Consider the following 14394-nt stretch of genomic DNA (forward strand, 5'->3'; position numbering starts at 1 on the left):
GGACAGAGGAGGGTGGTAAAGCTGAGCTAATGGGAAAGAAGGAAGGCAGAGGGAGGAGAGGAGAGTGTAAGCTCCTAAAGAGGAGTGAAGGGGAGGTAACCATAGACCTGAAATATCAATAACAGTATCTTGGTGTTTACATCTATGATTTGGCACAACACATGAATGTTTATAGAGACAAGACCCAGGAGAAATGACTTCATCAGATGGTTAAAACATATTCATAACTTATGCATTTGTATATTCAAGTAAAACATATTCACTGCTGTTGTTTGCCTTTTTGCCAAGCGAATTTGTCCAATAAATACTGTAAAGTTTAGTTTTATGTCCATATTCATACACATCATATTTTAGTGGTCTAATGGAACCTGGAGCTGCATTTAAAGCAAAGTTTGTACAAAATATGTCCCACGGAGACCTTGTTTGGCCACTATTGTAAGACGCACTACGCCGATAACGCCTTAATACAAGGCATTTTGGTCTGTCCTTTTCATCTCTTCTCTCTCCAGGCCTCGTTCTTCTTAAAAGTATCGCTGAATGACAGCTTCTCTCAAGAACACAAGTATATTTATTGCGTAACGTCCCCAAGGCCTCTTACACAAACTCCTCCTCGAGATTTCCACCGAGACCTTGCTTTGAGGAACTCCTGGCGTTGTTGTTTTTCTAAGTCACTGGAATGGTGAAGTGCTTGTGGAAACGTCAGGTCTTCGGGCTCTTATGGGGATAAGACTCTCCTCTACGAGTACAGTCTCTGGACTTCATTTAGACTGTCAGTCAAAGCTGCAGATTCCCAATTCCCGCAACGCCCTGCTAAGGTCGACACGCCACCCAGGCTTGATGCACCAAAACCGGCAAGTGTGTGAACCCTGGTCGCCTAGGCAGTTTGCCTCTAATCCTGAGACAAAGTCAAATAAATACCTGTCTCCTCCTTCACTGGACGTCTGCGTCTGACGTTTCCCGCTTCGGGTCACCTCGAGTCAAGATAGTTTAGATTATTTGACCTAACAAGCATCTCTCATGTCACTGACTCACCTACAGGTTTGTTTTTTTTCTCGTACTCGTATCTGATTCAGTCTCCACTTTCTCCCCTAATTCTTCGAACAACACAAGACTTTCTGCGCCCCTCATACCCCCAAAGCACTCCCCCCCTCCTTTTCCCCATGCAGCTTTTTCTTGGGCACAGTCTCCGACCTTTGCTCGCCTCTCCCTCTGAGCCCTCTAATGGTTTATTTTGTGTCAAACCGAGTTTCAGTTTGTCTCCGGCTGATCGAAGAGGCTTTTTTGCGTTCCTGTCGTTCGGGAATATTCAGGGGACTTTCTTGGTCCTCTGATCTGCGTTCCCTTACCTTGGTGGAATGAGCTCACGTATTTACATTCTGCCAGGGAGTGTTTGTCACTGCTTTCAAATAAAGGCCAGGCGGAGATCGACTGCCTTTATGACACTTGAGGGACTGTCAGGAACATTCTGGGCCTGCTGAGCCAGAGAGTGCAGCCAGTATTTACATTTTCATTTGCCAGCTGTCAGGGGCTGGCTCCCCTTGGTGGCCAACTGGTGGCTAGCTGTACCTGATCAAGAGGCCCTCGGCTAAGGAGAGAGGCGCTGGGGGGGAGCCTTCTAGCATCGTGTGTGCCCTCAGCGCAAGTTTGATGACCTAGGGTGGAAAAAGGGTCTTAAAGTCTAAATTGGGATTTTTTGCAATCACGAGTGTCAATGCAGTGTGAATCAGCTTTAAAGTGAAGAACATCACTAGCTAGTTGTCTCCGTGTTGTTTGAACTTTAGGAAAGTCACTTCTAAGCTGAATTAAGCTTTCAGATCCACTAGGTGGCAAATATACTTGTCATATGTTTTCCACTAGTTTTGTGGTACTATTCTCAAATGTTATCATTATTGTGGGTTGGGACCTACTTGTGGGTCACGGATAGTCACCCGAAAGATGTTGATGTGACACACACAAAAAAGTTTGTTCCAAGATATCCAAGTCATTAACTGGATTCAAGCAGATTGATATTGCACATACATTTATATTTCATTTATACAATGGTAAGCAAGATAAAAACTACTGTAGTATATGAAGAAAACTGTGGGTTTTTCCTCATATTCTAAATGTAAACGCTGAGAGACCGTACTTTGCAAAATATCTTTTTTTTGCATGCGGTTTTAGGACTATACATAAATATTTATTTGTCTTTTTATTAAGAAACAAACAGAAACGCAGGAAACACATAAAAAATTAAAAAGGAAATTCTCCGAACAAAATGGCATGTTGATGCAATATTTTGACACTAAGCACATCTAGAGCTCCTGATGAGACTTTTTTCTTTTATGTAATACTGCATAAAACATTTTTATGGTTGTATTCTGTTAAGCAACATAATCATCATTTATTAATGATTACTTAATGCTTATTAAATAATGACTGCATTTACAGTAATTAAATAATCACTGTATACATGGTCATAATACCAATGCTTTTACACCATGGCTTCATTTTAATAGTGGCCTAAGAAATTGAGTGAAAATAGGAAATAAAAAAGTTAATGAATATTCATGTAGTATATAGATAAAAATGAAGTACGTTAAAACATCCGAATCGCATATTATCCACATATTTTTTTATCTTTTGAGTTTTCTTTTTTGCATGTTTGTTAGTTTCAGGGTCGTTGAAATACATTACAAGAACCACATTTTTCAACAAGCCTCTTTATAAAGACGTGTGAGGTGATTGGGCGTTGTCTGGGCTGTTGAGCGACAGGTAGAGCTCTAGGAGTTAGCAAGTGAGTAAGAAAAAAAAACATGGACATAGTTTTTGCATTCCTTCATCGTGTGCTTGTCAGTAAGGTAATTTTCTGACCCTAATTGTCTGGTAATTCTTTTGTTCCACTTGTGACTGTAAGAGAGTCGAGGATTCATGATTCCCCTCAGGTGCATGTTTGAAGGGGCATTCAAGACAGGTATTAGAAGGGTAAGAAATCCACGGTGGAAAGATTTACCCTTGGGTGTCTGACTTTTCTTAATACAAGCTTGATATTTGAAAGATACATGTTTTGTAGCTTTTCATATTTAGAGGTTGAAAGAAAGCCATCACATGGCAAACTGCAGTCCGTATACTCTGTATGGGTGTGGCAGTCAACGGTTTTCTTGCAAGCACAACACGCACTGCACTTCCAGATTCTGACCTGTAACTGGCGTTAAGAGTGGGATACGAACAGGAAACTCCCGTTTTTCAACTTCTTTAAATGTTTCCAAGGCTCTTTGATACTTGTCTAATGAACCAGTCAGATCCTATTGTTTTCTCAAATCTAAACTCCTTCACGCTTGAATGAAGCCCCCGCCAAAGATCTTGCACAGTATATTTAACTTTGCGCTATTAAACCTAAAGCTGAACTTTTGTTGTGTTTTACTGCTCCTTTCCTTTGCTTGTGATGTTAACACAGACCTCTTCACTAAATGGAGACTGTGTTTATGCTCCTTTGTATATTTCTCTATTTCGACTTGTGAACGTTGTGTGTCGTCTACATGCCAGCACTCTTATTCATTCTAAGATTTCGAGCTGTTGTTATAAAGGGGGGGCCTGTTTACATCACCGTGCCACTTGGCCAAAGATGGATGGCCCTAAGATGGAATCTTGTTGAACCCCCTTCCGTCAATGAGCGCCCTGGCCAGTTGTTCTCCATCTGTTACGAGAAGGGGGATGCAGCGTTTTAGGAGCGTTCACCTCCCCCTGGCTTTTCATGTCGGCTAATTAGAGTGGTTTGTGGGAGGTGAACACACAGACACATCCAGCCCTCCTTCCCACTTAACACGTACCCCGCACCCGTGCCCTCGTCCTGGCCGGCCAGCGGGAAGGACAGCTGCTTGGCCCTTTGATTAGCGTTGCCTAAAATGGCCACTATTGTTAGTAATTGGATAAGACTGCCCAAGCTGTATAATTTAAATGTACTTTGCCGCCAGACTTCTTTCTGCTGCCCCATCTGATCTGTCTTTTGGTCTCTTGTTCAAATCCCCGCACAAAAAAACCCACAAACTCTCATCCTATTATTATCAATGGAGTGTTTGTTGAATGAGGGTGCACACCGCACCGATCCAACCAGCACACTCCCCCACCGTGCGAATTGTGGATTAGTACCAGCTTTACACATCACTTCCAAGCCCATTTTGTTTGTGTCATGCCGTGTGATGTTTTATCATATTACAGACGGGCTGGATGTTTAATGTCATTGCACAGTATCGTGACCAAGCTCATGACCAAATTCAGAACATAGACGCCACATAGCGTAGTCGGGCTGCGTTTCATTTAACGTCGCTACTGAACTCGATTATGCTCGCTTCTAAACCAGAGCGACTTCGGTCTCGTAGACGGTTGTTTTGATATTCATTCGAATATTTAGAAGAGGGCAGCAGGCATGAATTTACATTCGCTTTTATTTTTCCTCAGCTTCTCTCTATTTATTTTTCGTGTCGGCATTGAGACGTTTCATTCCATTGCGTGAAAACCGCACGGGTGGAACACAGCCCCTCCTTTGTTATGTTAAGGTTCAAACGCTACGTTAACACGTTGTTTCTGCTGTTGTAGAGGCATGCTGGTTGCAAATAAACAAACGTTTGGCTTGCTTGTTTGACGTGGCCTGTTGAAAAGGTATATCGGTTCCAGATGCTTCGGCTGGATGGAGAAAGGTTAGCCCGTGGCGACATGGTAAAGTTACATTTGGTAACACAACGGCATGTGTTCTATAGGAGATTTAACTTTAAGATTTGTTTATTTACTCTCCCTCGTGTCAGTTAACACATGTAGGACTTTCCGCAGAACACAAAAGAAGATATTTTGAAGAACATTGGAAACCAAACAACATTGACCCCCGTTGACTTCCATTTTATTGGAACCACAGAGACATTTCTCCAAATATCATCTTTTGTGATCCACTGAAGAGTCATATACAGGTTTTAAACATCATGAGGATTTAAATTTTTTGCTGAAATATCCCCTTAAAATGGACTACTAAAATGGGACTTCCGTGACAGTTTGCCACATTTTTTCCTTTGTCAATAATTGCCACTTGTGTCCCATATAAGACCTTTCTTTCTTCATAAAATCTTGTTTTAATTAGATCTCTGGATAAGCACGCAGGGTCTTTCAAATCCCTGTATCTTCTTCATCTGATGTTTATCGTCACTTCTATCCCAAAACCCTTTCCTAAACTCCTCCAGATTCCAGGTACTTTGCTCACCAAAGGGATCTGTCAGTAAGCCAGTGCAGGCAAGGCAAGACAGCTCCCTCTGGACTGAGTTCCACACGCCATCACCCCTCCAAATATCTCCTTAAATAGGCCACCGTGAGAGGCCCTCTGCTTCTGGAGAATAGGACAGGGTTGTGTCGACGGGTACGTTGTTTAAACCTTACGGAGACCCTTCCTGTTGCCGTCCTGTCTGCAAGCCATCTTTGACAGAGCTGTCAGTGAGCTCTTCTTAATCCCGGCCGCTGTTCTAGCGCGCTCTACCTTTGGTGTACCTGACAGCCACGCTTGTTCCAATCTCTTAACCCTGGCGGAGGTTCAGCAGTCTTTCTTGCCACCGGATCTCCAGGAATGACTCTTTGGCGGCACCTGTGATTGACAGGAGAGGAGCTTATATGTAATTTTGCAAAGCACTTCCTCTGTTTGCTGCTCAATATGTCCGGGCTTGTTGGCAGCCCCCGCCATCCCCCGAACAAAAAACATCTTGAAGTGCCTGACATTGAGTGCTGTCACATGGCGTACGAGAACCTGACCTCATTATACGGAGTAGGTGTGACGTTCGCTCTTCTTCTTTGCTTTGCTCTCCGATCTTGCAAATAAATGACTGGGGTGATGTCACTTTCAAATTCAGAGCTGTTGATTTACGCATCATTCGCTGCAAACGCGGGGTCGAACCCATCGGCAACCTCTGGGGGACTTTCTTCCTCAAAGCAAGGGGAGGGCTTTCGGAGAAGTTTAGTTCGAAAGCGTATGACTCACTTAAAGTTCTACTTTGAACTCGAAAGAATTTTATGATGCAAGTAAAAACGTCCCCTTTGTAAACAGTTTGATTTGAGAAGCACGTCAGTTAAATGACTGTTTTATGTCCCTTCTTGCTTCAAGACGCTCATTCGCGCCGTATGAGTTTCAGGCACAGTTTGGTTGACCCCCTGTTAAAAGTTTTACGGCTGGTATCTATGATAACCAACAACTCTGTTACTTTTAAACCTTCCCTCTCATATTTAACTATATGATTTTGAAGTTTAGATGAGGACCAAAACTTGATTTTCAGTTTTGAACTTTATTTTTTGATTTCCAAATTTCAACTTCATTATATGTGTTTTCCCTAAGCTCTTTTTGTCAAAGCAGACCACCCCTGCTTTGTGTGCGGTTATGTGCGTTTGTTGTCCTGTGTTGGGTTTTGGTCGCTGTCGGGGGGCCGGGAGGGGTTGTGCACTTTTGAGATTTAGCAGGAATTCTTTGGGGATCACTTTGTTTCAAATTTCACTCCAGCTCCCCTTTAGAAAATAGGAGGTGGGCAATGCGAGGATGGCTTCTATGAGAAAACAATGTGATACTTGAGTATGTTCGCCATGTTTGTGACTGTTTATCTCTCTCTCTTTTTTCAGAATAATGCAGATCAGGTAGCATTTCAGGTTGGAGGGGGGTTGTCCGCTCTGGAGCAGATCCTACAGGTCATCACCACTGTCTCCACTCCAACTTCAGTCCCCCGTATTCCTCTCAAGTGAGTACACAGGCAAATATTATATCATCGTGGAGTGTTGGGCGGAAACATTGTATCTCAATATTTCATGATGTAGTCTGAAACACAAAATACTTAACCCAAGTCAAATCATAGTTTTGTTTTCTATAATTTCTTGATGGCTAGTAACCCGTCAGTTATTAGAGATTCAGCAATGACAGCTCAACGTGTCGGGACATGTGCCAACCGCGACGCCACGGCACCGACTAGGAATACATACGGAGCACTTTTTTCGTGTCTATCCAAACTCAAAAACATCTGTCATCTCCGAGCATGATTTGTGGCCACCTTCCAATTCCACAAAGTGACTCCAGCCGTGAAGTCATTCTTCGTAGCGCTCTGCATCACAATAAATTTATAATGAATAAGAATGTTCCTTGTTTAGAAAATAAAAAGCTTTGCATTTGAATCATTCATTTTGAACTCCTCCCTCAGCCCCTCGCCGCAATCCAGAAAGCACATTTGTCCAATATGTCACTTGGAAATGGAAGTCAGGTTTGAATAGTGGGTCTGGATCTAGTGGCACTGGCCAGTAGATAACCTCAGAGAGCGGCCCATTTTCACTAGAGAGAGCTACTAATGGACTTGAATGGCCTCTTTGCTTCCCTCATTAGCATTTGCTGTTTTCCAAATCTCCCTTAATGGAGAAATGCTACTTATATTTATAATGCTTTTACAGGCCATGTAGTGTTTATTGATTTTTCTCTTTCATACTCGCACTCGCCATCTCTCCATCTCCTTGTTGTACGGTCATTAATTCGAGAAAAGTTCAAGCAGGGTTTGGTAGCGTAATGGATTTTTATGAACTCCAGTTTTTGAAGAGGTTGAAACGCATCGTGTTTGATTAACCTCCGCGAGCTTGCGCGCTTGTTCGTGTCGGGTCAAGCCGTGCAAATGAGTCCACCTCAAGCCACCTCTGTTGTTTTGAAAAGATCCACTTGACATGCTCAGGAGGAGGTGAGGATCTTTGCGGCATTTCTGTTATTCTCCTGTGTTTTGTCCAATCACATGATGAAGTGGTGGCTCTCGATAAAATAGTCTACTGGTCGTCGCTTCACTTTCGTGACAGAGTTCTGACCTTCTTTGACTTGTTGAGCATCTCTGTGCTGAGTGTGAAGCTGTGGTTATGTATGTGGTTTACATACAGTAAAAACTTTCCCATGCTTTTCACCAAATAAATTCAAAAAATATTTAATTTTATTTGTATCCACTGATATACTAATACATTGACATAAGTTTTTATCAAATAGCTGTTTATTGCTTAATCAAAGATGCTATTAAATTAGCTTTTTCTGAACACTTCCATTCTTTTGAGTCTAGACAAGAAAGGACTGTAAAAATTATCGAATGACACAGACTTTGGAAAACTTAATGTGCAATTAAAAGTGCATTAAAATTACTGCAGTATTTGTATTGTTGCTCATTTTTATTTCTGCAGCAAGGTCATGAAGATTTGATAGACTGTAAAAGTGTCATGCAGGTGTTCCAAATTTTAAGTTGTATTATATAATGAATTTATAGTTATTTTCAATGATTTCTTTCTTTATTTTCACTGTACTAAATTCTCTGCCGCACAATCACTCTTATCACTGTCTCTGTGCCCTAAGGCTGTTGGTGCTGAAACTGTGATAACCTTTAAGGGGTCAGATCGATCTTGCTTGTTTCCACCAGCCTTTCATAGACATAAGTTGTGTTACTGGTACCTGTAAATCAAGTCTAGCTGGGTGTTTACCAGTCACCAGCTCTTTTAGTTTTCTGCCCCTTGCTTGCTTCCAACTGGTAAGAGAAGTCTTAGTCCGAGTTCACTCAGATTTACATTGTTTTGTCATTTACAAAGCATTAAATTAACTCATTTTTTATTAATATTTTTGCACAACAGTTTACATTAAAAGAGATTAAATGCAGAGCATCAGGCATTTTTGATCTTCTGCATCTCAGATATTTCTTCTGAGGAAAGGGTCTGACAAACTGAGCTCAGATTTGCCAAGTCTGCAATCAAACATGAATATTGTTTGAAATTTCAAGATGAGCTAAAAAATGTCTCATTTGATTGATCCAAATCCAGATTATTTTATCTATGTTCATTGAACCGCTCTACACGTAAAATAAAATTATACATATATTATTGTTAGTGGTATGACATAAAAAACGTTGTATTTTCAACATACCGTGCATGTGTGTATCTCCTCTTTGCTCCGCGTCTATGAAACACGCAGAGTTTTTACAAAGCTCATCGCATTGAAAAGCGAGGTGTACTATGATTGGCAAGTTAACCAGTGAGTAGTGATTGGTCGAATTCTGCAAACATGTAGTGGAAATGTAATGCATCTTACCATATTCGGACATCATGTTCCTACACAATTGTACTGACAGGTACGCCCACCTTACTTGCGTATACATTTGGGGGGTCTTACTCAAAGCATACCAGGAACTGACGTAGATTTGTGGGGGTGTGGTTACACAAGGCGTTTCAGGCAGGTCTGGCTGAGCATTCGCTTTTAGATAGAATGCATAATTTTCCGACATTTTTGCAATTTTACGTGTCTAATAAATGCGTGGGCAACTTATAACACACCAAAGACACAGAAAAACAAGCATTCGCACCATATGAGCCCTTTACATTTTTTATGACAAAACATTGGAGACTAATATCCATAAGAACTAAGAACCCCATCAAATCGCTTATGAAAGCGCAAACGCTGTTGTTGTCAGCAAGTTTTGGAAATTTGGTGAACAAAGAACCGCAAAAAGGCTCGCTAATGCCCTTAAATATCAAGCGTGCAATTTTGCTAATATTTTATTCAATTTCCCCTAAATAAAATGTGCATGCATATACAGTTTGCTGGAAGATGATCCTTCTTCATAAATCCTTGTTTGCAGTGACGTTTTGCCGTGGCTCCGTGTATCTGTCAAGGGCACGGCGGAAGCAAATGCGTGCTAATCGTCCCCCCTCATCTGCGCGCTATAATGCTTGACTCAGACGCTAACCCTTACAGCAGCGCTAGTTTATCTATTTACTGTAATGCTACGTATTGATCGGCTCCTTTCAGATAAGCTGAGTGATTTACAAAAAAGAACAACTGTGGAGATGCCGCTGTAATATTACTCCCGCGGGAGAAGGATTCCATCTTGTTAGCATTACATTAATGGGCTAATTCCACAGTGAGCTCTGTTAATGTCCCTGTGCAACCCTGCGGCTTCAAGCTGAGTGTTTTGGAGGGAATCGACGGATAAGAAGGAAATGGGGTCGGATGTCTAGAGCAGGAAGGCCATTTTGTTTGCATGAGTAAACCAAGGATAGCGAGACGCCCGGGAAACGCACGCGGCAAACCGGACGTTAACCCTCTTGCTAGCCTTAAAAAAAAATTATGCGTTTCGGTTGAAAAAGGAGAAAATTAAATGGTCGATATGGTCATTGCTTGTGTTATTGATTTATGTGTATTATTTTGATAGAGTTGTTGATATGATTTCTGTATTTTTTTACTCGCCTATGTTTCTTTAAATGAGGAGCAAAAGTATTTCTGGAAAAATCTGTTTGGTAAAATAGGACTCTTTGTTAAAGGGATAGTGCACACAAAAATAAAAAATTATCATTATCCCCCTCATGTCATTCAAAGCCTTTATATGACTCTTTCGTCTGTGGAACACGAAAGAAAATATATTGGGATACGTCTCAGTTGTTTTGGGTTCATACAATGAAAGTCAATGTTGTTTGGTCACCAACATTGTTCTAAATATATTCTGTGCTGCGCAAATGAAAGAATGTCAAACATGAGGGTGAATAAAGGATGAAAACATTTTCAGTTTTAGGAGAACTGTCCCTTTAAGAGGAAATATTTATCAAATATTTATTTAAAAAATCAGATAAGACGACTTGATATGGCGATTTGAATCACGATACCACTTGCCTTTATCCCATGACTTGACCCAAATAATTGTAATCTTTTGAAAGGCAAATCAAATGTGTGTTGGAGGTGTTCTGACCTCTAAATTAAAATAAGATTATGCGCAAAATATTATGCCTAAAAACCTAGAAGCCATTATGGTACAGCTCTCAGTTACTGCTTCAGTCAGTCACTCATTAGCTGAAAGATTTTATAGCATCTGGCTTCCAAAGTCACTGCTTACAGTATGTAGATTGTGGCCAAAATGTTAACATTTTGAAATGAATTGAATACACTTGAATTTCCATTATGTAAACACATGTAACACATACGCCGCCTGGAGCACGTATACCAGTCATATTTTCATTACTTTACATATGAACTTTAACAGCCATGAATCCTACAAACCCGTGGATATTTAAATTATAGATATTTGCACACCATTTGCTTACTCAGGTTCACCCCAATAGTGACACAACCATCTTAATATTTCTCTGTGCTGGAGGAATCTGAAATTCCCAATCTTAACGTTTAGATTATGTTTTGGCAAAATGTGTATGTTTTCAGTGGTGTGTGCTAAAGCAAGCATAACCCTCAGTATTAAACTTTGGCACATTAATCCCTGTACCGTTTGTTCTACGGAAATGAATGACAGCTCAAATTATGCAGGTTATTCAGGTGAGGTGTGCTCTTCAACACCTTAGCAACTACATGGCCTAAAGGCGAAATGTTTAGTCACTCTTAAAGGGAAAGTTCAACAAAAAAAATTTATTCTTTCATTATTTACTCACTCTGATGTCTTCCCAAACTGGACTAAGTTTCTTTCTTCTGCAAAAGAGAAAAGCTTTTGAAGAATGTTGATAAACAAACAACATTGACTTCCATTGTAAGGCGGCAAAACCACCAAGACGTTTCTCAAAATATCTTCTTTTGTGTTTCACAGAATAAAAGGTCATATACAGGTTAGTTGAATAAATGATGACAGATTTTCTATTTTTAGTCAACTATAGTTTTAATCTAGATGGTCTCCAGGAAAAAAATTCACCTTGTCTCCCGATAGGGGTCACTGCTGAGGAGAAGAGATGAGTCAACGCTGCAAGTTGGGCATTGGAACCAAGCTGCTGTTAATGCTCAAGCCCTTCTCATACAGAACGGAGTGTAATCCAGTCACATTCACCCCAGTGCCTCACATGCATTCACAAGTACACAGGTCACTCCTAAATGAGTTTCACAAATGCCTTTTAGTAAAACTACTCCTCCTAAACAGACGCAGGAAGTCGCAGTGAAACGTCTTGCAAGTGGTTAGCAAAACTGATCGCCCTGACTCTTTTTAACTCCGGCTGTCTCACTTTCCTAAATGGAAGTGAACGCATTGACGCGCCACTGCCTGTCACCTCAACCTTCGTGTCACACAATGACTAAATGCGCCCAGTGAAAGCTTCTTGCGGGCTCTTTCCAAGTGGTTTCATTTCAGGATGCCATTATGTGGGCATGTCCGTCTGCGCGCATGTGTGCGCACGCCGCATGGTGCGTAACAGCACACCCGGGACTTTTGACACAGCTTATGCCCAGCCATTTGTGGAACGGAGGGTGGAATGGATGTCTTGGAATCATTTAGGATATCTGGAAAGATCAACGGCAGAATCAAATTAAATGTCATTTGGATTGTGGTGAAAGGAGGGATTGTTTGACAGGTGCTTGGAGAGAGGATTTGCTCATCACTTTTTCTCAATGGCTGTTTTTAATGGTCGCTAAGGATTTTTTTTTGTCTCTTGCTTGACTGTCGACCCCATGTTAGACATTTTTTGTTCGTTTTTTGTCTCAAATTTAGTTTCAAATTAATTTCAAGTACTCAAAATGACATTAAAGTTCAATAATAAAAAACTGTGGGAACCCTGTTTTAAAAAAGGGATTGTGTACTCCGAAATTCACTCTCATGTTGTTCCAAACCTTTATATGACAGTCTTTGCTGTGGGACATGAAAGAAGATATTTGATAAATGTCTCAGTGGTTTTGTGTCCATATAATGGAAGTTGGTGGGTTCAATGTTGTTTGGTTTCCAACATTCATCAAAATCTTCTGCAGAAGAACTGAACTTTCACAGGTTTGGAATGACATTAGAATCAGTAAATGTTAAAAGAATGTAGCTTTTTTTGGTAAATTATTCATATAAGAGATTAGAAAATTTGTTCTTCTAGCTCCCCAGAAACATCAGCCTCATTTCCCCGTTTACCACATTACATTTGCACATTGAACATTTTGACATACTATTAGCCTGAAATTCTCAACGAATATTGCGAGGAAAATGTCAACTTTACACCAGACAGACAGTCTAGGGGTGATCTCCCCCTCATCTCGAATTCGTCTTAGCCATCTGCTTCCCTGTCTCTAGGTTAACCTATGGATTTCAGAATGAGTTACAGGCCCTTAATTCAGTTTCAGAGGGTCAGTCCAGTGACCCAACCCCCACCATCCATTCCAAAGGCCACCCATGCTGAGGAACAACCGCTGCAGGGGGTGAGCAAAGCTAGAAAATGGAAAGGTGGGGTTGACTGAACCTTGCGGTACACCTTAAGCATCTCTTTACTTTTTGTGTCCATTGACTAATTAGAGAGCAGGACTTTGTGTGACCAGCTGGACTTGAGCCAGTTTGGTTAGGTGAGGAGATCATAGTGCTTATTATCTTCAGCTTTCTATCTTTTTCAATCTAGCTCGCTGCCCCAGCACTATAGAGACCATCGCCACCAGCTACCTTAGCAACATAATCCTATGTCTACAAGATAAACCTTCATTCTGGGCAGATTAACAATATCCCTGTTGTAGACCCGGCTGTGGTCTGGCATGGCCTGAAGATGTAAAAACGCATCTTGTGAGGGAATCTCAGATCCGCTCAGGTAGAGGAATGCAGCTTTCATAGGGACGACCTGGCACATGTGGGTCAGTGTTACATACTCGGAGTAACTTGAGACGCAGTACAATAGCACTTCACCAAATTGCTCCTCAAAATCTTTGACGCAGGCTGTCATCATGAAGGAGAGAGACAGGCAGAGGCCACGCACCGCCAGCCGGTGTTGGATGTCATGCTAATCATCGGCAATTAGAGGAGGGCGAGTTGGAAATGCAGCCTGGTTTACGGTTGGCAGTGGGCTGGAGAGTAAGGATATCATTTAGAGCAGGACTGTGACAGCTTCTAACCATCTAACGGGCTTCGGGATGATGGATTACTCCAGAAAAAGTCCTATTACTCAGACAGTAGCAGTGAGGCGCTGAATGCAGCCGGTTTAGCAGGCAGATGAAGTGAGATGTTTGCATGCGAGCGTCCGAGCTCACGTAAAGAAAAACTGAATGAATCGACACCGTAGCTGTGTAACTGTTTGATTTCATGCTCAATTAATCGTCAGAAGCAACAGAAAATCTTGGAAGTGTTTATACTTGTTTAGAATGAAAGGGGAAGACTACAGCACTTAATGTGATAGACATCTAACAACTCAATTTTTCATGTGCCCAACTTATGACCCTTTATAAAATGAAGAAACATTTAATGCATGGTTTGATATTTCATGAAGCGCATCTTAATACCACACCTTAAAAAATACCATACCTGTGTGTTTGTTTATTTCTTTTTTAAATCTTAAAAATCTTGGATCTTAATTTTGCAATGGATTGGAAATACAAACCTGTCCGAAGATATACATAGTTGTGTTTCTAACGTCATTTAAGAGATTGTTCAACACAAAATCGTCATTTACTCACCG

At 41.2% G+C, this 14394-nt stretch overlaps 1 protein-coding gene across 2 annotated transcripts in view; it reads left to right on the forward strand.

Moving 5' to 3' along the window:
• Positions 1 to 14394, forward strand: part of scaper (S-phase cyclin A-associated protein in the ER) — a 105301-nt gene that overhangs the window by 53167 nt on the left and 37740 nt on the right. For both annotated transcript variants that reach the window (XM_079449835.1, XM_079449834.1), the window contains one exon: positions 6622 to 6737. In XM_079449835.1, coding sequence (XP_079305961.1) covers positions 6622 to 6737 — 116 coding nt within the window. The remainder of the gene's footprint in view (positions 1 to 6621; positions 6738 to 14394) is intronic.

This window comes from Barbatula barbatula (assembly GCF_947034865.1).
Source record: "Barbatula barbatula genome assembly, chromosome: 25".
Classification (NCBI taxonomy): Eukaryota; Metazoa; Chordata; class Actinopteri; order Cypriniformes; family Nemacheilidae; genus Barbatula; species Barbatula barbatula.